The sequence below is a fragment of the Trachinotus anak genome, unplaced genomic scaffold (genome assembly GCF_046630095.1).
Source record: "Trachinotus anak isolate AG129_WGS33_773 ecotype Australia unplaced genomic scaffold, CSIRO_AGI_Tana_v1 ptg000001l, whole genome shotgun sequence".
Lineage (NCBI taxonomy): Eukaryota > Metazoa > Chordata > Actinopteri > Carangiformes > Carangidae > Trachinotus > Trachinotus anak.
In genome coordinates, this window is record NW_027273852.1 from 13,527,774 (window position 1) to 13,547,598 (window position 19,825).

Consider the following 19,825-nt stretch of genomic DNA (forward strand, 5'->3'; position numbering starts at 1 on the left):
GGATTACTCAGTTAGGCATCATGTAGGACAAAATTTGCCATAAGCACCTGTTCTGTAACACTGATCGTGTTATCATTCATACAGTAACAACCGATTTTAATTGTCTTGAATTGAACCAAGTTTAATTGTCCTGGTTTTAAAGTTGTGGCTTAACCTTTCAGTTCATTAATTCACTGGGGTCTCTAACCTGCAAGTTGCTTTTACATTTAATGTTCATAATCATTGATTTGGTGTTTGGTGTTATTGCTTATAAAAGGCTGGCACAGCAACATTCAGGAAACCCGTCATTGACCCGTTTAAATCGTGATGAGAGGAGGGGTGCTGATGCTGCGGTGGGAGGTCTTCCGGTTTGAAGACTGAGATTGTGCGCATGCGCATAGCTGTTGGCAACATCCATTTACCACATCTTTTGTTAGTACAAATTTGAACAACGGGTTTGAGCAGTCGTGAGGAAATTCACAGCGGTAAGCTTTATAAGTAAGCTACACTTTACAGTGTCGCACATACTGCCGTACTCTGTTGTCTTTGCTTATGACACACTGACGCTGGCCCTAGCACAGAGTACGTATCTGTTTAAAGGTAATGCTGAATTAGGTTAGTTAGCAGCTGCAGCTAACGCACTAACCTACTTCAAACCAAATAATCTACGTGAAAGAAGTTATTTTCAGTTCATATAGCAGCAAGCACCTTGGTATCGGAATCAGACAACAGTCTGGCTTATTATGGCTGATATCATGTCATTATTTACTTGATTTTCAATCTCCTCCGACAGCGTATTTTTTGTGTTGCTACACTGTAGACATGGGAATGTGTTCTCACACTGTGACGAGAGCAGGTTAAAATTGACAAATGATGTGACTGTATCACAAAAAAAAAAATTTTGATTAAATGACTAACAGAAAAATACCAGGCAACTATTTTGTTAAATGATTAATTGTCAAAAGATTGTTATTCGGATTTGCTGATTTTTCTGTCTCTCATGTGATAGCAAATTACACATCAATATTTTCAATATCTTTTTTTTTTTTTTTTTTTGGACTGTTTTGGGCAAAACAAACTATTTGGGGGCACCACTCTGCACTTCAGAAAACTGTGATGGGCATTTTTCTCTATTTCCTGATATATATTATAGACTTCACAATTAAATAATTGATAATAGCAGTTCTGTCAGGTTTCAGCTTCTAAAATAGGATGTGTTTTGTGTATCTGCAGGTTTCTCTCAACATGACATCACGTGTAGGTCCTAGAGCTGAGGGTTCCAATGGAAGTCACTTTAAACACAGAGAAAAGGTGGCCCCGCACTACCAAATGAGGCAAGTACATTTGATGTGTAATTAAATTTAAATGTTATCTCCAAATGGCAACAATGTGTACACAGATTTCTAACACACCCTGATATTCTGCTTTTTATTTTACAGTGCTTCTCTAAAGTCAGAGGTGCGGAAGTTAAACTTGGTCCACCTTCTGATCTGGCTGCTGGTTGCTGCACAGGTGACTGTCAGCCACTTCAACCTGGTGTCCCATGACACAGTGTCCATGCCATACCAGTGGGAGTACCCCTACCTGCTCAGCCTCCTCCCTCTGCTCTGCAGCAGTCTGTCACTTCCAAAGAACAATATCAGTTACCTGGTCATATCCATGATCAGTGCAGGGCTGTTCACTGTAGCACCTCTTATTTATGGTGGAATGGAGATGTTTCCTGTAGCGCAGCAGCTCTACCGCCATGGAAAGGCCTACCGCTTCATTTTTGGCTTCTCTGCAGTGACAGTTATGTACCTCATCATGGTGGTTGCTGTTCAAGTGCACGCCTGGCAGTTATATTACATGAAAAAGCTGTTAGACTCATGGTTCAGTGCCACAGAGGAGAAGAAGAAGAAATAATGGAGTGAAGAAAGCTGTGACTGGACAAAACTGTGTTTTTATCTTAAGTTACACATGAGTTATGAGACTTATTCATGTATGTTTATTCAGTTATCAATATCATATAACATACCTTAGAAACCAGGGTTCTCACATAGATAGATAGGACAGAGTAAGATGTACAATTTATGCTGAAACTTTGTTTTTTGTTTTTTTTGACAGAATTATTGATGATAAGTGTCATTGTAATTCAGTCACCTTGAACCCTCTTCATCACTGAGTCTGGACTGCTACTTTACCTCAAACGGAGAAAGAGGTCATTTAGGACCAGATGACTGTTGCCATCCCTATAAAAATGTTGCCATGATTTGGACAGAATAGATGTAGAAGTGTTAGTAATGCACACCATAATAAAACAGAGTGAAGACATGAGCTGTTCCAACATATACAATCCTGTGCAAAGATTTTAAGCACTTCAGATGTTTAGATTCTTATCCATCATGCAGTAGCTCCCATCAGGGAGGAGTCTACAAGGTGTCATGCAACAGATGGTATGGCTGCCACAGAGGCTTGATTTCAACATCATCGAGTCAATCTGTTTTTGAAAGCATCCTCACTTTAGTTTTAATGCCAAAAACACTTGCACAGTTCTGTAAAGTTTGCTTAGAAAATGCTACTGTGTGTGTTAAAGGAAGTTGTTTGTGGTTGCTGCAGGTGTCCTAATTTTTTCTCCTTCATTAAGTCTACCTCTCAAAATATCTTTTTTTTCCCCCAGAATGCATTTAAGCCATGAATAAAGAAAGGTGGTAATCACAGTGGCTACCTGTACTGTTATGTTTTCAGGTATTTTTCAGTCAGCATCAGAAAGTCAGCGTATTCAGCCTGTGCCCATGAGTAAAAATATGCACTGTAAACCAAATAAAAATAAACAGATGCTCGTCATCTTTAGATTTGATGTTATTTTCATCGTTAGGTGTGTCAGTCACACCGCACTTTGTTCAGATGCACTGCGGCTGCGCGCAGTGAATGCCACGTACTGGCTGACGTTGACTTTCTGAGGGACACTTCCTGATGCTGTCCCGGTCTGGCTAGGCAAGCTAACAGATTTGATTTTCACTGTTTGGGGCAACCACTGAATTACAGCGTGGTCAAGTCGTCAGATTCAGGTGAAAAACTTTCTTGGATTTGTTGTCCAGCTCTATTATCATTAAGTCTTAACCACACAGCAGTTTCTGTGCTATCATTAGCCACCTCTAGGGCAACCAGCAAACGAAGTAGCTAGCGTTAGCTGGCTAATGTAATGAGCTAACGCTAAGCTAACTCGCCCAAGCAGGTGTAGAGACTGATTTGTGGGAAGTTAGCTATAAAAAGATACGCAACTAATTTACTCTTGTTTAAAGGAAGGGGAAGTTGTACATTATTTAGTTAAGAATATGTTGGGTTAGCCAGCTCTGAATGCCTATTAAAGGTAGCAATTACAAGTTACACAGGAAACCGTTTTTTGCCGACCTTTTCCTCAAAAGTGAAATTAAGGCATACAGTTTATTCCGACTCACTCAATTCTACAATGATACACTATTATTATTGCTTTTTAGGCAGCGTGACTGGTTCATATTGTGAACAGTGGCACTGTAGTGGTGAAACGGCCTAGTAAATGTTAACAGTCAGTAGAGGACTGCTGTTTATGGGCCACTGACAGATGACTCTGCGATTGAGCGTCTCTTACAAACAACGTTAGCTAAGTTACGCTTTAATGACATTTAAATGTTAAGCGTGGAAGAGTTGATATCGGTAGATACTGGTTTGTTGTTGTCCTGATTTAATATAAATGTATGCTAAACGTTAGCTACCAGACAATCCCTAGCATCCAGCCAATTATTCATCTGGCTAGGACAGGCAAAGCCGTAGCATTTCTGGAATTAAATTCACAGTAGTAAATTGTCCAGCCTAGATCATGAGCAGGTAACGTCGTAGTTTATCCAGCTGGTGACAACACACAATCAGCGAGAGACATGTTAAATTACCCCAGTCTAGAAATGTAGGTCCCTGATCGTATATCAAATAAAATCTGGGGATTTCACCGATCTTGCATACAAGTGATTACATTATTTTTCTAAAAGATACGCTACACTAGGTTGAAAGCTTTGACTCTCTTTATCTCACTGATCGTTATCTGGGTCAAAGTCTGTAAGGAGATCTACAATAGCACAGGATAGTCTTTGCCACCTCACAGGGTGATGTTTGACCTTTAAACCCTGCAGCTAAAGTGAAACTGTGATGCTCTTACTGAGGGAGACTTTGATTAAATCCTTAGAGTAAGGGGCAGCTTGCTCCTTCACTTGTGATTGTCATAAGGTGCCTTTAGGCAATACAAATATCAGTATAGAGAAGTTGCTAATTTGATCATAATTTCACTGTCCTTGTTAAAGAAAGGCACAATTTAATCATGAACAATGACTCTGAGAGCAACCATTTCCCCTGACCTGACCAAAGCTTCAATGCCACTGTAATGACAAATGCATGTTGTTTTTATTAATTTGTTTATATTTATGTGTGATGATGTAGCTCACCTGTACAGATAAACCAGGCTCTTAGAGTGAATGAACCACCTCTTTATTTTCACTGAGTTCTGTAAAGCATAAAGACACAGCAGGATAACCACATATTTTATCATCAGCAGCTCCAGGTAAACTAACATGCAGTATTTGCAGTTGCCTATCCTTTTTGCATGTTTGACACTACTAGTACCATATTGACAATCTTTTATTTCCAAAGGTACATATAATCGTAAATAATTGATATTTTTTAATTTTTAAAACCATTTTAACCTTGTGCATGTGGTTTAGTGGGTTGTTTTTAAAACTACCCCTCCTCTGACTTTGTTAAGTGGTGGGAGCAGAACAGGTCAGACGGCACCATGAACGGCCAGCTGGACCTGAGCGGGAAGCTGATCATCAAAGCCCAGTTGGGCGACGACATCAGACGCATCCCTATCCATAATGAAGACATAACTTATGATGAGCTGGTGCTGATGATGCAGCGTGTTTTTAGGGGCAAGCTGCAGAGTAACGACGAAGTTACCATTAAATACAAGGATGAAGGTGAGTCAGGGTTGGTTTTTTGGTTGTTTTTTTTTTTTAATTATTCTTATTTTATTATTTGTTTTTGTTTTTTTGGAAATAGGTAATTTTATGTATAGTGAATCATCTGGTCTCTTTCCTGTTTTTGTAGATGATGACCTCATCACCATCTTTGACAGCTCTGACCTCTCCTTCGCCATCCAGTGCAGTAGAATACTCAAACTGACTTTGTTTGGTAAGATATAAAAGCATTTCATTCATAAGCATCCACAGCCGTGCAATTGAAATTCCATGAGGAATCTAAACTTGGAGAGTGTTCAATTATATGATAGTGTTGTCATGATAAACTGTAAACCAAGATTTTCCACATCAGCTGTTGCAGCAACCCGTCACTGGAGGGCAGTCCAGTTTATGTTTCACACAACAAACCTCAGCTCTTCACTGTTCAACAAAAGTTGTCTGCGCTCCCTTCTGACTAATTTTGGGTGGAATTTCTGTGTGTCTCTTAGCACTGTTTCAGCAAACAAACACTGTGACAGGCAGTAGATATACTGACAAAAGATCTTTGTGCCAGTTATACAGGTTCCTAGTTTTAATTCTAAATATGCATCAACCCAGCTAAGTCAGCAGCCATTCAGTAGGCCCTCAGTAATGTGAATTCAGGTTTATGTCCTAGAATAATTAATTACATCACTCAAACAGCCAGTAGGCCTCACCCTAACAAGTCAGGTTGAAACATGTTTTTGTCAACAACATGTTGCAAAAAATCTAGTTGGTTTGTTGGTTTTTACAGGACTATTTACATACAGTGTTAATGCTTGATAGAGAGTATTATTATGATAATTACATAGGTATACAAAATATGTTTTCACTTGAAACCAGGAGTCAAGGCAACCAGGAAACTATATGGCAAACACAGTCACATAGGTAAAGCTTTAAGTTTAGGTTAATTTGTACTGCTATAATCATAGAAACAACAAAGACATTTAAAAATACTCTACTCTTGCCCATCATGTTACATGTTTTAAAATATAAACTATGTAAGTGAATTAGACTGTTTTGAACAATTTTAACTTAACAGAAGATATATTCATAAAATAAAAGAAGACAGATACACAAAGTTAATGTGGAAGAATATTGCATGTCATTAATTAAATTGTAGTAATCAAATATGTCATCTGGGATTGTTTTGTTTCAGTATATGGTTGTGTACACCACATGATTTTAATCTGTGAATGTCAAAATACAAATGCTTTCACTAATGATATCTCCTGGCAAGCCTCTTCTACATTACACGTGTTTTTGTTACTGCCCATGAATTATTCTATTTCCTGTGAATGTTATTCATTTAAAGGCAGTATTATGTCCCAGTCTTCAGCTGTTAGGTAGACAAGATGGTGTTTCAGGGCTTTGGCCTTCCTGTCAGAAAATAAAGTTGTGGTAGAGCTTTATCTGTATGGGAATATACATATAAACAAAGTCAAACTTTATGAGTCCACAGAATATGTGTACTGTCATCTGTGAAAAAAAACATGTCTCAAAACGGTAACACACCATGGCATTGTGGATATTTAATAATAGAATTTGTAATGACTACATGATGTTTCTTGTGCTCTGCTCCGAGTCTGTTCTTCTGTTGCTGCTATTATTAGCCAAGGGGCTGTAAGATATATTTGTTTCTTCTTTTTAGAAAAGTATTTTATTTCCTCCCAATCAAAGCTGAGTCGTGGCTCATCATCACATGGCATGACTTCACGTGGAAATGTTGTCCTCAGACATGTGTCGAGATTCAAAGAAAGCAAGTGTAGCTGCAGTCTCATGGCAGCCCGTCTTTCAGCCCAGTAACTTACGACCCCATGCATCTCTGTTTAACATTATCCACTCAAACAGAGAAACTTGTGTGAGAAAGGAATGTCTGGGGTTCTCTATTCTCACATTCATTCTTCAGCAATAGAAATTTCACTCCTTAATCAATTTGGAAAAGGAAAGTAAAGTTTGAAAGTAGTTAGAGTGATCCATGTGCTGCAGGTAACGTATGGCTGAAGGTTTTGAAGAACTTTGTCTTGTGCATGATAGCTTTAATTTTATGTCATAAAGTAAACACAGTGAGATCAACTTTGCACTGAAGTTTGTTGTCTTGCTGAATATGAAATAACATTAAGTAAATTTCAGTACATGTAGGCTGACAGACAAGCTGGACAATAAACCAGTGCCCTCGTGCCCACTGTTCCCAGCTTCATTGTTAGTTAAGTGCCTAGCTGGCAGGCTGTGGTGGTGATGATGAAGCTCTCAGTCCCCCTGTCAGCCTGGCTGCTGTTGTGAATAGCTTTGTGAAGTCAACCATGTGATAGATGATCCCTGTAATCCCAGGTTTTCAGAATGAGGAGCTAACAGAATTTGGACAGATCATCATTCATAATGTGCACATACTTAATGTTGAATTAACAGCTTTTCCAGACCAATGAACTGCGGAAGGTTTTACATTATACAGATGTTGCTGTGTGTAACAGTATTGGTTTTTTTTTGTTTACTGACTAATGGGATACTCTAAGACTGTCCACTTGCCCATTAATCATTATTTACCAGACACATATTTCCATTAGTTGACATCCTCTCCATTATAGCAGTATATTTTCAGTTTTTAGGCTCCAACAAACACTTACTTGTATCATCAGTACGTATGTACAGCACTCTAAGGATTTCTTGGGGTGTGAGGCTCTGCTAGGTATTCCTACCAAATTGTATTGGATTTATTATCTGCTTGGCTGTTGACACATTTGGTACAGTCTCACCCAGATATTCCTAGAAACTCGCGGCTGTAACTCAGTTGGAGACTGTGATCTATGTCAACAAGCGGTTCAAGTTAAAGACAAAATTGTCCCAAGTAGAAAATGAGATCCAGATTCAGTGATGCACAAAAAATCTTGAAAAGCAATCAAGATTCAGGTGCTATCCATCATCCTCCCTGAGGCCTAGCACACAAATAGTGTCAGCTGTGCTAAGATTGAGAAATGTTTGAAATACATTCTCCAAATACATATTAAGGATTTGTTTGATTTGTTCACTTGGTTCCCCTCCCGCTGTCTTACTATCTGCAGTGAATGGTCAGCCGCGGCCTTTGGAGTCCAGTCAGGTGAAGTACCTGCGCAGGGAGCTCATTGAGCTCAGGAATAAAGTCAATAACCTCCTGGATAGCCTGGAGCCCCCCACAGAGCCTGGTGTGGCAGCTACAGCACCAGACAGTGGTAAGTTTCTTTGATACACATGCACACATGCGCTCGTTAATGCTAGACCACTTAGTGCTACGCCAGCCAACAGAACTTTATTGCAGATAGATCAATATTAATGCATAGGTTGGCCAGTATATAACAAGAAACTGCAGTGCAGAAATGCCTTACTAGATTTAGAGATACTGTGTTAAAAAAAATCTGTGTTAAAACTCACATAGTTTTAACACTGATTTTTTTCCTGATTAGTTTGTATCTTGTTCACAAAACAAATCTAAGGGGTCCATATCAAGATTGTTCATTTTTGTAATGACTTTACTATTGTCATATGTATTCATTATCTTATTTTTTTCTGATTTCTACCTATTGACGAGAAGCACAATTGACTAGATTAACCTGCTGGATCCACAACAAGCATTACGCTCCATTAGGTACTGGCAGATGTGCACAAACACAGCCAAACATGATTTGATTTCTTTATTTTTCAATGCAAACCTTGTGTTAGGTCTCTTAATCCTCCTGATGGGTGCTGCACAGCCTCCTTAACAAGTAACACTTGTTCATATTCCTCAAGATCTGTGTCCCACATGGACACTGGCACCAGACTGAGACAGTTTATAAGACTCAATCATTGTTTGTCAATTGTACAGTATATTTTGTATTTTTAATTATGTGCTTCATATGTACCCGTTTTGTCCAGTTTGTTTGTGGTCACTCTTGCCATCATGACTGACCAAAGCATTTATATGAGGAACATGTGATGTCATATCACAGTATGATTGTAGGTATTGTAGGCTGCTGTAAGTTACAGCTGTAAGAACATTTATAATTGGGTGAGGTTTAGTTTTTTTGGTCACGGTCTGTTTATACCTAAAACACTACATACATGCATTGCATTGTTGTAACATTTTTTGGCTGGTTTTTAAACATTTCTCTGGCTCTTTCTAGAATCAGTGGATGTACGTGAAGGCAAAGTTGTGCCAACAGACCCCACAGTGAAACAGGCAACTCCAGTCAGTGCAGCCAGCATGTCAGCCTTCGACCCATTAAAAAACCAGGATGAGGTCAACAAGAATGTCATCTCTGCTTTTGGCTTGAGCGAGGACCAAGCCCAAGGTATTGCACGTTATCCAGCTGCAAAAATTAAAAGTGCTTTCTTTAAGTGCAGTTGTGAAAAATGAAGTGCATCCCATGGAAACTGTTGATTTTTTCAACATATTTGAAAAAGTAGGGAGTGCAGGTTAAACCTGTCTTATTTAAACCTCTGCCATCCAGGTTCTGGTGTTCTCTTTGCTGTTGAAGTGTGTGGTGTCATCATGCCAAGATCTAAAGAGCTCTCTAAGTCCTTCCCAAAAAAGGTTGTGGATGCGGATGAGTCTGGCAAGGGATTTAATAAGTTCTTCAAATTATTAGAAATAAATCATTTCACTGTATGTGTAATGATCTGCAAGCTGCATAGATTTCAAACGATTGACAATTTGTCTAGGACTTGAGCAAATTTATCCCAAGAGCCAACAGTATGATGCAAAAAGTCTCCAAGACCCCAACATTTGATCCCAGGATCTGCAGGTAACTCATGCAACTGTTGGTGTCAAAGGGTATGCAAGAGATTACACAAATTTGACCTGTGTGGGAGGTGTGTCAGGAGAAAGTCGTTGCTGTCCAAAAAGAACATTAGCGCAAGAGTACAGGTTGCCAGTGAACATGTAGCTAAAGACCATGCCACCCCTTTTGGAATAATCAAATGAAAGATAGTTGGTTGACCAGAGTAACAGCTTTTCCTGTCTCAGGGACTGTGCAGCTTGCAGTCACTGATTCAGCTATGAATTCTGCGTCATACAAAGACTGCTTGAAGATACTGTGAGGCCATCTGTCAGACAGTTGAAGTTGAAACGAAAGTACCCCTTTGACTAGGACAATAATCCTGAGCACACAAACAAATCCACCCGGGAATAGCTCAAATAGAAGAAATGAAGGGTTATGTAATGGCCTGGTCAAAGCTCAGGTTTGAATCCCATTTAGATCCTTTGTGGGAATTTGAAATGGGTAGTAAATCCAAGAAAATATTTAAACATATCTTGCATTTGAAGGAATTTTGCATGGAAGAGTGGTCAAAAATGTCAGCAAGTTGATATCAGAGAATGGTGGACAATTATGCAAAAGTTATTTCTGCTAAAGGCGGAAATACTACCATCTGAGACCAAGGGTCTGCTTAGTTTTCCACAAAGGCATATTATATCTGTTGATATTTCTGTTAAATAAGTGGTTGAAAAAGCTCATTTTACTTCTGGTTTTGTTGAAGTATATCACCTTGTAGACACTGTATCTAAAAGGATCAAAGGTTTGCTTTTTCATATATGTTGAAAAAGTCAACGATTTCCATTGGATTTCCGTATTTTTTCACATGACTGTATTTGTTTAGTTACAGTGAATAGCTGTCATGTAAAAGTGTTCATAGCCACACTTCTGTCTGTGTCCCCCTGAGTAGCTCCCCCAGCAGTTGCACCAGAGGAGCGCTCAGGAACCCCTGACAGCATCGCCTCCTCCTCGTCTGCAGCCCCTCAGCCAGGAGTGCCCCCCCAACCACAGGCTCCCTATCCTGGAGTACAGCAGGGAGCCCCAGCTGGCATGGATGGTGAGACATGTGCACACAGATGTCCCCAACAAAGATCACATGTGCATGTCTTATTTAACACAGCATATGGTTGAATACAAAAACTTTGCAGACGCTGAGGCAGATATATGTGTGTATAAGAAAGTATATAGAAAGGCGTAATGTCCTAATGAGCACAGGGGAGTCAGAGACCCTGCAGTGTAGTTTATTAAGTAGTTACATATGTTTTACAGTTGAGCTGTCATATGGGATGTTTATCCAACACCACCACCAAAGTAGCCTCATTAAGCAAGCCCTAAAATACTGGTCTAGGATTATTTGTTTTCCAAAGCGTAGTTCTTCCTAGGATCATGTAAACATAAAGTAGGAAGCCTAGAAATATATCCTATGTTAACTTTTAGCTGGTATTACTTTGTTTGCAGGCCAGATAGTTCTGGCTTTTAAACACTGCATTAGTAGTATTGGTTCTTGTAGGATATTGTTCATAGCTCAGTCCAGTCTGATGCAAGAAAATGCCTTTTCTTTCTTTCTTTTTCTTCTTTTAAAATAAGAATTCTTATAGGATTTACTCCAGGAAAATGTGCAGCCACTGTTTCAGTCAGTCATACCACTCTTGACTGGCCCACTTTTTAGTCATATGTAATTTTGTTACATGATAGATTGGGGTCAGAGTACAACAGACCATACTATACTGCCATTGTTTAGTGAACTTTTGATTAAAATCAACTGACCTTCTTTTGATTTCTCATTGGAATACAGATAGTATCACTTTCACCCCGCCAGTGATCCTTAGTTGATTAGATTAAGTGAAATATACAAAGAAAAGGGAAAATATAATTTAATCAAAAGATCAAATTGAGGTTAAATCATTCATGGGAAGAATTTACATACAGGATCTTTGTGAACTGATTTACATTGACAAATGTTTATAGTCTTCAAATTCACAGTTTCATGTACTTTAAGATTATTACCTTTTTTGGTCATCAAATCCATTCTTGTTGAGGCTTGTTTAAGCAGCAAGTTTCATTGAATGAGAAATGATCCTCGAGACGCACCATGGTGGAGTCTTAATCAGGACTATGTAAACATTGAGTATCCATGGAATTAGATGAGCATTTATCTTACTCAGAACAGAACTTATCACAGCTCGCCCCCACGTGTATTTTATTTTTTTTTAACACCGAACTGTTGGATCCAAACCAAAGCCTTTGATAAAGATAAATGAACAAAGGATCAGGCAGTATTGGCAAAAGCAAACATGACATATTTTACTTAATTTTCTCAGCACAGTACCACTCTGAGACGCAGCTCAGAGGGGGTTAGACATCTGTGCCAATGTCCCAAACCTTTTTTTCCCTTTCCCAAGCTTCTCACTTAACTTTAGGGAATTTTCTGGCTTGTTTGCCCATTGTTGTGAAGAACAGCCCAAGCAGGTGCAGCCATAAAGGTGAAACCTTTGTATTGTTTACCACATTGCAATAAGCAGACTGGATTGTTTTCGGTGGTTGAGCCCAGATGAATGTGGAAGCCACTGGAGCAAAAAAGATGCCTCGTGTTGCACCCTCTGAGAGCAGTATTTTGCTGTGGGAGCAGTCACACCTGCAAGACTGAAAATCAGCACACATGTGGTATGACTTCTTCAGTTTCACTGGTGTTATGTGGTTTGGCCAGTTTAGTGTTAGGGCCTATCCATAGGGCTAAATAAGAGTTTAGTTGGTCCAGAAGGAAGACTTACAGGGTCACAGGGTTAGCCAGCGACATGTTGCATACAAACATCCAGCTCAACAGAAAGCTGGTCATGGCTTTTCCCTCCATAACATGAGGACAGGGAGAAACAACAGACTTCGTTGTCTAACAAGCAACTTGTTCTTGCTAATATGATGTTTGATCCTGAAGTGGTGATGTGGCCATGTGATCATGGAGGTCTGACAATCAGTCCAAGCTCTGCATGGGTATAAAATTGGCTTAGCTTACTGCAAGGAATGACAGGACGTTTTTGTGGAATTGTTATTATTGAGTAATAGTTTCAAATTGCTCATTAGACTCCATCTCTCTTGCTCTGTGATGATTGTGTGCAAGTTCTCATCACATCTTCTTTGTTTATATTATAAATTATATTACAAACCAAATTAGTGTGAGACAGATCTTAATTTAAATGTGGGCTTTATGCTTAAGCTAAATGCGCAGGACACACTTCAAACAATCAAACTAGATAAGTTGTAAGTTCATAACAGTCTGATTCAACTGCGAATGTTTGAAAACTTCATAGCAAGTGGGCAGATTAGTTGAAATAAATCACTGAAGGGATAAAGCCGAACTGGGCTGATTTCAAGAGTCAGTTTTAGGAATTGCATTTTCCTAGTTTATTTTTTATTGATATCATATGAATAATTTTTTAAACAGAACCTTGAGTATTTGGATAAGGCTACTGCTGTTAGTGTAATATGTCAGATACATATTTAATCAACAGTTTAGTAAATATAAGTATCAGTATCAGCAGATATCCAGTAATGAAGGAGATGGATCAAGATAGGAGCCAAAAAAACTGGATCAGGACACCCTGAGGTAAAAAGCTGACACTTCAGCATTCAGCCTCTGCAAGTGGTAGTATGAATGAAAACCACACCAAACTTACCAACAATTTCAGGGTCACTGTCTTGTATGAAAAAGTTATTGTAATAATATCTTTATGTTATAATATTAATGTTAAATAACATTCAGTATTGTCAAGTAAAACAAATACATTTGGAACAGGACAGGCAGTGGAGATAAAGGGGTTCTTGAGCTCATCTGATGTGGCTGATGGAATACATTGGAGTTTGGGAATCACGGGTCTAGATCAACAACTGGATGTAGGAAGTAGGCTGACCCCCCAATAGTGTAGGACACACATTTGACTGAAGCCCTTGTGCGATCAAGTGAAGTTCAGCAAGTTAACTTTGACCTCCCTGTGGAGGGAGACAACTAAAAAGGTAATCTACCCACAGAGATCAGTAAAGTATCGTTACTACACACATTGGCAGCTTTGGCTAGTTTGCGTCTCTTAATCTCATGGCAGGTTGTTAGATCCCAGCAGTGGACAATGAAAATGTTTTCCTCCCTGCTACAGTTTCCCTTCTTCATCTGTTTTCTTACTCCACTACAAGGCTGCAGATGGTTGGCACACAAAGACATTAAACTAGACCTTGGCCAGCCTTCTCTCCAACTCCACCCTTTCCTCACGGTTTATCCTTGCATTATTCCCATCTCTAGTTGCAGACTGTTTGTCAGTTTGACATCCTCAAGGCAAATCAGAACAGCCAGTCAATACACAAGAATTTATAAGGTAATGCCAGTACATGAGATTAGACACCAGCTGAGCATTTGTGGCCTTTTAAAGGTAGCCTTAAGCTCACTTGTGATGCAAGCTTAAATTACTTGTAACCATAAGAATGCTGCTAACAAGATCCATAAGCCGATGGTAAAGATTTCAACCTGTTGTCTCTTAGATGCTAATGGATCCTTGGCAATAATTTACATCTGTGCAGGAACAAAACTGTAAATGTGTGTATGAAGCAGCAGCTCAGAAATTTAGCGTGAGGCTCTTTATCAGATGGGCAGATGTGCATTTGGTGTGAAATGTTTACTTAAAAATAGGACGATATTCCCATGACTCCTTCTCAAGGCATGCATGAAGGTCAGCAGAACTACAGCCAAACACTTCTTTGTTTCAGTGAACATCATTTTCCTAACCAGGGGTTTTATTTCCCAAAGCAATGCTCCGCTGTCTTCTGCAAGCCCCCAGTCGAATTTTTTTGTCCCCGATAGCTGACCTCTTGGCTACGCTGGAATGAAGTGAACTCCCAGGCCAAAGAGGTCTAACAGCCGCACATGCTTCCGTCACTCTTACATAACACTCATGATGGATTACAGACCGTGGGGAATAGGAGATGAAGCCAGTTTCACACACATGCCTTTTCACACAATAAAGAGCATGTTTAAGGTGCTGTCAGCGAGATAACAGATGGTTGCCACATCACTTCAATGCTTATAAAAAGACACCAAAGACACTGTTTCTAGCTAAATATTTAGTTGTCAAGTATCTCCCTGAGCAATGCAAAGTAATATGACTTGTTTTTTGCCACAACGAGTCTTAGTTGTCTGGACTATACAGCAAAAACACTGACTTGCTAAAACATTACGACCACCACTGTCTAATAAGCTGTTGGTCATTTGTGTGTTGCCAAAATGGCTCCGACCCATTGAGGCATGGATGCTACAAGACCTCTGAAGGTGTCCTATGGTATCTGGCACCAAGGTGTTAGCAGCAGATTCTCAGAGTCCTGAAAGTTGCGAGGTAGAGCCACCATGGATCGGGCTTGTTCCAGCAGATCCCACAACACCGTGGTTTGTTTCTCCTCGGATCACTGTTGGCACTGCTGACTGGGAGCACCTTGTGAGCCTTGTCGTTTTGGAGATGCTCCAACCAGTCATCTGGCCATAGTGATCTGACCCTTTTCAAAGTAGACCACGTCTTTGCACCTGCCCATTTGTACCATATCCAATGTGGTGACTGTGAGAACCAACTATTCACTTACCATCTAATATATCCCAGACTTTGACATGCGCCGTTCTTATGAGCTAATCAATGTTATTCGCTTCATCTGTAAGTGGTCATAATGTTTTGGCTCATTGGTGTATATTTATTTCAATGCGCCAACATAAAGTGAATTGTCTTGTACTGCCCGTGCTGCATGGAATGGTTTGAATTATGAACCATTGGTCGCAAAGTAAGGATTTTCTTCCATTTTTGAGAGGACTGAATGAAGGTCCATGAAAGGACAGAATAATTTATGGTCTCCTCTCAGCTTTGCTGTTTTACTCTGAAGAACTGAATGTTGACACAAAATCAGCCCTCCCAAAGAGTGGAAAATCAGCACCAGTTTTACCAGCACTTGAAAAATCAGTGCACGGGGGTGCAGCCCTGTTTCATTATGCCTTCTCTTGTTGTATTTTTCATGTGTCGTCACTCCAAGTTATGTGCCAGGCAAGAGATTTGGGAGTAAGATTTAGACCTCGTTAAGGGAGAACAGGTCTTTGCCAGGTCTTTGCATGTTTGCTGAACATTCAGGCATTCAATGGAAAACTTGAGGAGCAAATTAAAATAACAAGGAAAATAAGTTTTCATGTTTTTGAAACATTTTGAGGCCTTGTAAAAAAATACTATTTAAAGTACATGACTGAGATGACTGCAGTCGTAGAGGTGATGGTGACTATCCTCCACATGTGCACGTAGGCAGTGTGGACTGGTGAAATCATAGTTTATAAAAGTGCAGCAGAAAGTCACTGTCTGAAGGCTTAGGCATATTTTCCTGAATCTGGACAAGAGCTTGCCCTCTGCAGCTCCAGACATGTTTCAGTTATTAACATCTGTCACCATTATTTGTCCACTATAGCACCTAGTGGATACATGTGTCAGCCAGAGTGTAAGGAGAGTTTGTATGTATTTTCACATCTGCTCAGGCACCTACATGCTGGTCTCTAGCTCGAAAGTGGTTGCAGCTGTTTTCACTGTAGCAGTTGTGTGTTGTTCTCTCCAGATGCACAGGTATTTCTGTGAAGATACAAATCCCACTATACACTCAATCACTTCTTGTGTCTTGGGTGAACTGGACAGCTATATGATCTCAAAAAGCAAAGTGTAAATGCAACCAAAATAGTATTTGAGATGAATTTGCTGCTTGATTGCATTCCTGATATGTGTTGAAAATGGGTGAAATGCATCCATCTCTCCAAGCCGCATACATAGTCTTTTACTACTCTAGCACTACTACTCCCTCCTGTAACTATGTAAGTAAGTCATCTGTGGATAACAGCTACAGTTACGCTGAAATTACACTACAATTTGTTTTCCAAAAGCTGCTTAGATTTCAACATATAATCATTTAAAAGGCCCACTGAGCTGCATTCATCTGATCCCTGAGAGCCTATGAAGACTTGCAGTCCATTAACAGGATTCGTGTAGCATGTTTTAGGCTAACTAGCTGTTCATTGCAAACTGTAAGTAGCTGAGGTGCAAATTATTGTTCTCCTGGTTTCCCCCGGCAGTTAACAAACAGCTTCAGCTTCACCCTCTGCAGTGGAGTAGCACTGAACTTGATTTGCATTTAGCCTGAGAAACCAAAATAGATTACATTCTGATTTATCATGTGGCCAGTGGAGACTCATACATGTCACTAAGTGTAGATGAAAGTGCATTAAATCTCATCTGGATTTTATGTGGATGAAACACCTTAAATCACAAGTGTATGTAGATGTAATGGATGATGAAAATCTTTTTTTCTTGTTTTCTTGTACTGATAATGTTTGTCCTTGTCTCTTCAGGTCAGGTGTACCAGCAGTACCAGGCTCCAGGTGGATACCCGCCTCAACAACCAGGTGCCCCACCGCAGCAGCAGTACGGTATGCAGTACCCTGGTAAGAGTAAAAATGGTCAGGATTTTAAAAAAGGAAAAAGGTAGCTACAGTGTTGTTGTAAGGTGGCCCTCTGTACTCTGTAGAGTGAATTAAAGAGACCTCCTCTCTTCGTCCCTCTCTCAGCAGGATACAGCCCTCAGCCTGGAGCCCCTCAGCCTTGTCCACCACAGCCACAGCAGCAGCAGTTTCAGAACTACGCACCTCCTTCCTCCCAGGCTCCTGCTCCTGCCCCTGGCCCAGCCCCAGCCCCGGGCTTCCAAGGTGGCCAGCAGCAGCCCCATCCTACTCAGGGAGCCCAGCAGTATCCACCAGGAGCCTTCCCTCCCCAAAACTATACCTCCCAGGCCTCCCAGCCCGCTAACTACAGCCTGCCGCCCAGCTCCCAGCCCGGCTCAGGGTACCAGCCCCGCCCGGGATACACTGCTCCTCCAGGCAGCACCGTCACCCCTCCACCAGGAGCTGCTAACCCGTATGCCCGCAACCGCCCCCCTTACGGCCAGGGCTACACTCAGCCAGGCCCTGGATATCGGTAAAAGGAGGACAGCTGATGTTACTGATCCTCACACATCCCAAACCCCTACCCTCTGTGTTGCTCCAGCTGTTTGGAGTAGGTGCAGGAAACCTGGTTTACTGCTCTACACCCCTTCCCTCGTACAAATATCAAGTCCAAATATGAAACAAGCAACCCCCTGCCCCAGTCTGATGGTTAGTGTTTGTATGCTGTCTCTTCAACACACCACTCTGTTCTGACCCTCCTGTACCTTTCCTTGTGTTATTTTCCTGTCTTCTCTTGTCGTCACCACTTGTCTGCTCCGCCCTCTTGTACCTGTCATTGTAAACATGTAACCAGTCTGTATGCACACACCTGGGTGACCAAAACAGGCTGTCGCACAAACTGTTTGTTGTTCTTTCTGTGGTAACACTTCATTTTGCGAGTGAGATCAACATCCACATTCTGCATTTGTGACAAACATCTCAGCCGGTTGTGTTGAGTACTGTGCATAGATGCATTTATAAGACACTAAATGAAAAGTTACCCCTTCGTCGTTTTGTTTTTTTCTCTTTATTTGATCAATTTTACCACCATGTCGGTATTAATGATGTGTTAATGAAACTGCCCCGTGTTGGGAACACTAGCTAAGTGATGGCTTGTGGGAGGTGTAGATCCCAGTGTAATGAAGAAGGCTTCTTTTGTTTAGCTTGTTATATCACCTCCAGTAAAGCTTGCTATTCCTCTCTTTTTCTCTTATCACTGGTTTTTACTAATATCAAATCAAATTCCACCTTCAAGTGAGATTAGTTGTTTATGTATAAACTGTAACATTTTTTTCTTGAACCTAATAAATGATTGAGACCCAGCAGGAGTCCTTTTTTTTATCTTTTTGTTTTGTGTTGCTCTTGGCACTGCAGTCTTACTTTCTGTTAACACCCTCTCTGTCTCTCTTTGTGGTTTCTGAGTTCATGTCTCAGTTAAGTTTGGCTTCTCTCGTCCTTCTCCCCCACATGAATTTGGAAAAGTGTGGTAATGCTGGTATTCCTATTTTGTTTTCCTGCCTGTGGGTTGTGGTTGGCTGGGACATGTGGCATGGGAGCATGTGGTTGGACTTTTCATGTCAAACTGTCTCACTGAGTGCGAGGAATTACTCGCACAGGGTTTATTAAGGATAATTCAGAGAAGTGTGTGTAGTTACTCTCCACCTGGTCTGTGCCAAAGTGAAATCAGTGTTTAGATGACTTTATCCACTGTAAATTATCTACAATATCGATACAGTCAGTCAGCCCAGTGTTAGGGATTTATTAAGTTTGGCTAATATCTACTTCTGGAGTTGAATTCTGCATTACATTCTTCATCATGTGGTGCATCCATTTCAGATCAGAGTGTAATAACAACACCAACCAGTGCTCTACAGCTGACGTGATTTGTCAATTGACAAAAAAATTCTAACAATTTTGGTAATTGTTAAATCATTTGTCATTTACAGGCGCCAGCTTTTCAAATGTAAATATCTCCTCATTTTCCAAGTTGTCTATGATAGAAAACTCAGCATTTGGGGGTTTTAACATATTAACTTGAGTTTAAGGGATTAATAAGGACATTTGTCACTAGTTCCTGACATCTAATACACAAGCTAATAAACAAGCATTTGAGAAAATAATTGTTTTTGCAGCTTTACCAGTGACTCTTTAAATTGGAGGACGTGGGCATAGTTGATGCGGTACTTCAAGTGATGCAAATATCTAACAAACTTGTAAATCAAATTATATACACAAATGATGTGGAGTAATCTTGGGGTCTGGGACACCCGGGCACTGGCCGGCTTTGCCTAGTTGGTTATCCTAAAATTGTAACTTTGCTTGGTTAGCCTGGCTCTGTCCAGTGGTGACTTAACTCACCTACTGACACTACTAAAGCTCTCTAATTAATGAGGTGTATCTTGTTCGTTTAACCTGTACACCAAATACTGAAGTATATAAACAAACTCCTGTTTTAGGAAGGGTTGTGTATTTGACTATTTCTTGGTAACTTTCCTGGAGTCTATTCTTGTTGCCTGGCAACTGGTGCTTACCAAGCAATAGTTCAGCCTCAA

General features: G+C 40.3%; 2 protein-coding genes across 5 annotated transcripts; both read left to right on the forward strand.

Annotated features, from left to right (window-relative positions):
• Positions 1-323: 323 nt before the first annotated feature.
• jagn1a (jagunal homolog 1a) lies at positions 324-2,677 on the forward strand. The gene is given in 4 exon segments (XM_071478566.1): positions 324-464; positions 1,213-1,313; positions 1,419-1,681; positions 1,684-2,677. Coding segments are annotated over 3 exon segments (558 nt in total). The 5' UTR covers positions 324-464; positions 1,213-1,224; the 3' UTR covers positions 1,890-2,677.
• A 190-nt stretch (positions 2,678-2,867) lies between these two features.
• tfg (trafficking from ER to golgi regulator) lies at positions 2,868-18,595 on the forward strand. 4 transcript variants are annotated; one of them, XM_071478538.1, is made up of 8 exons: positions 2,868-3,026; positions 4,748-4,961; positions 5,092-5,175; positions 8,039-8,185; positions 9,116-9,283; positions 10,656-10,802; positions 17,145-17,237; positions 17,361-18,595. In XM_071478538.1, exons 2-8 carry the CDS (start codon positions 4,778-4,780, stop codon positions 17,768-17,770), a joined length of 1,233 nt encoding a protein of 410 aa, XP_071334639.1. In that variant the 5' UTR covers positions 2,868-3,026; positions 4,748-4,777; the 3' UTR covers positions 17,771-18,595. The 4 variants fall into 4 exon arrangements, with proteins under 4 accessions (XP_071334639.1, XP_071334646.1, XP_071334651.1 ...); XM_071478545.1 differs by having other exon boundaries at positions 17,364-18,595; XM_071478550.1 differs by having other exon boundaries at positions 17,145-17,222.
• Positions 18,596-19,825: the final 1,230 nt, after the last annotated feature.

Excerpts from the sequence above, each read along its gene's own strand:
- tfg (XM_071478538.1), top strand. The coding sequence starts at position 4,778 with ATGAACGGCCAGCTGGACCTGAGCGGGAAGCTGATCATCAAAGCCCAG. Across the intron at positions 9,284-10,655 it reads GAGCGAGGACCAAGCCCAAG|CTCCCCCAGCAGTTGCACCA; the intron begins GTATTGCACGTT and ends CCCCCTGAGTAG. Across the intron at positions 10,803-17,144 it reads AGCCCCAGCTGGCATGGATG|GTCAGGTGTACCAGCAGTAC; the intron begins GTGAGACATGTG and ends TTGTCTCTTCAG.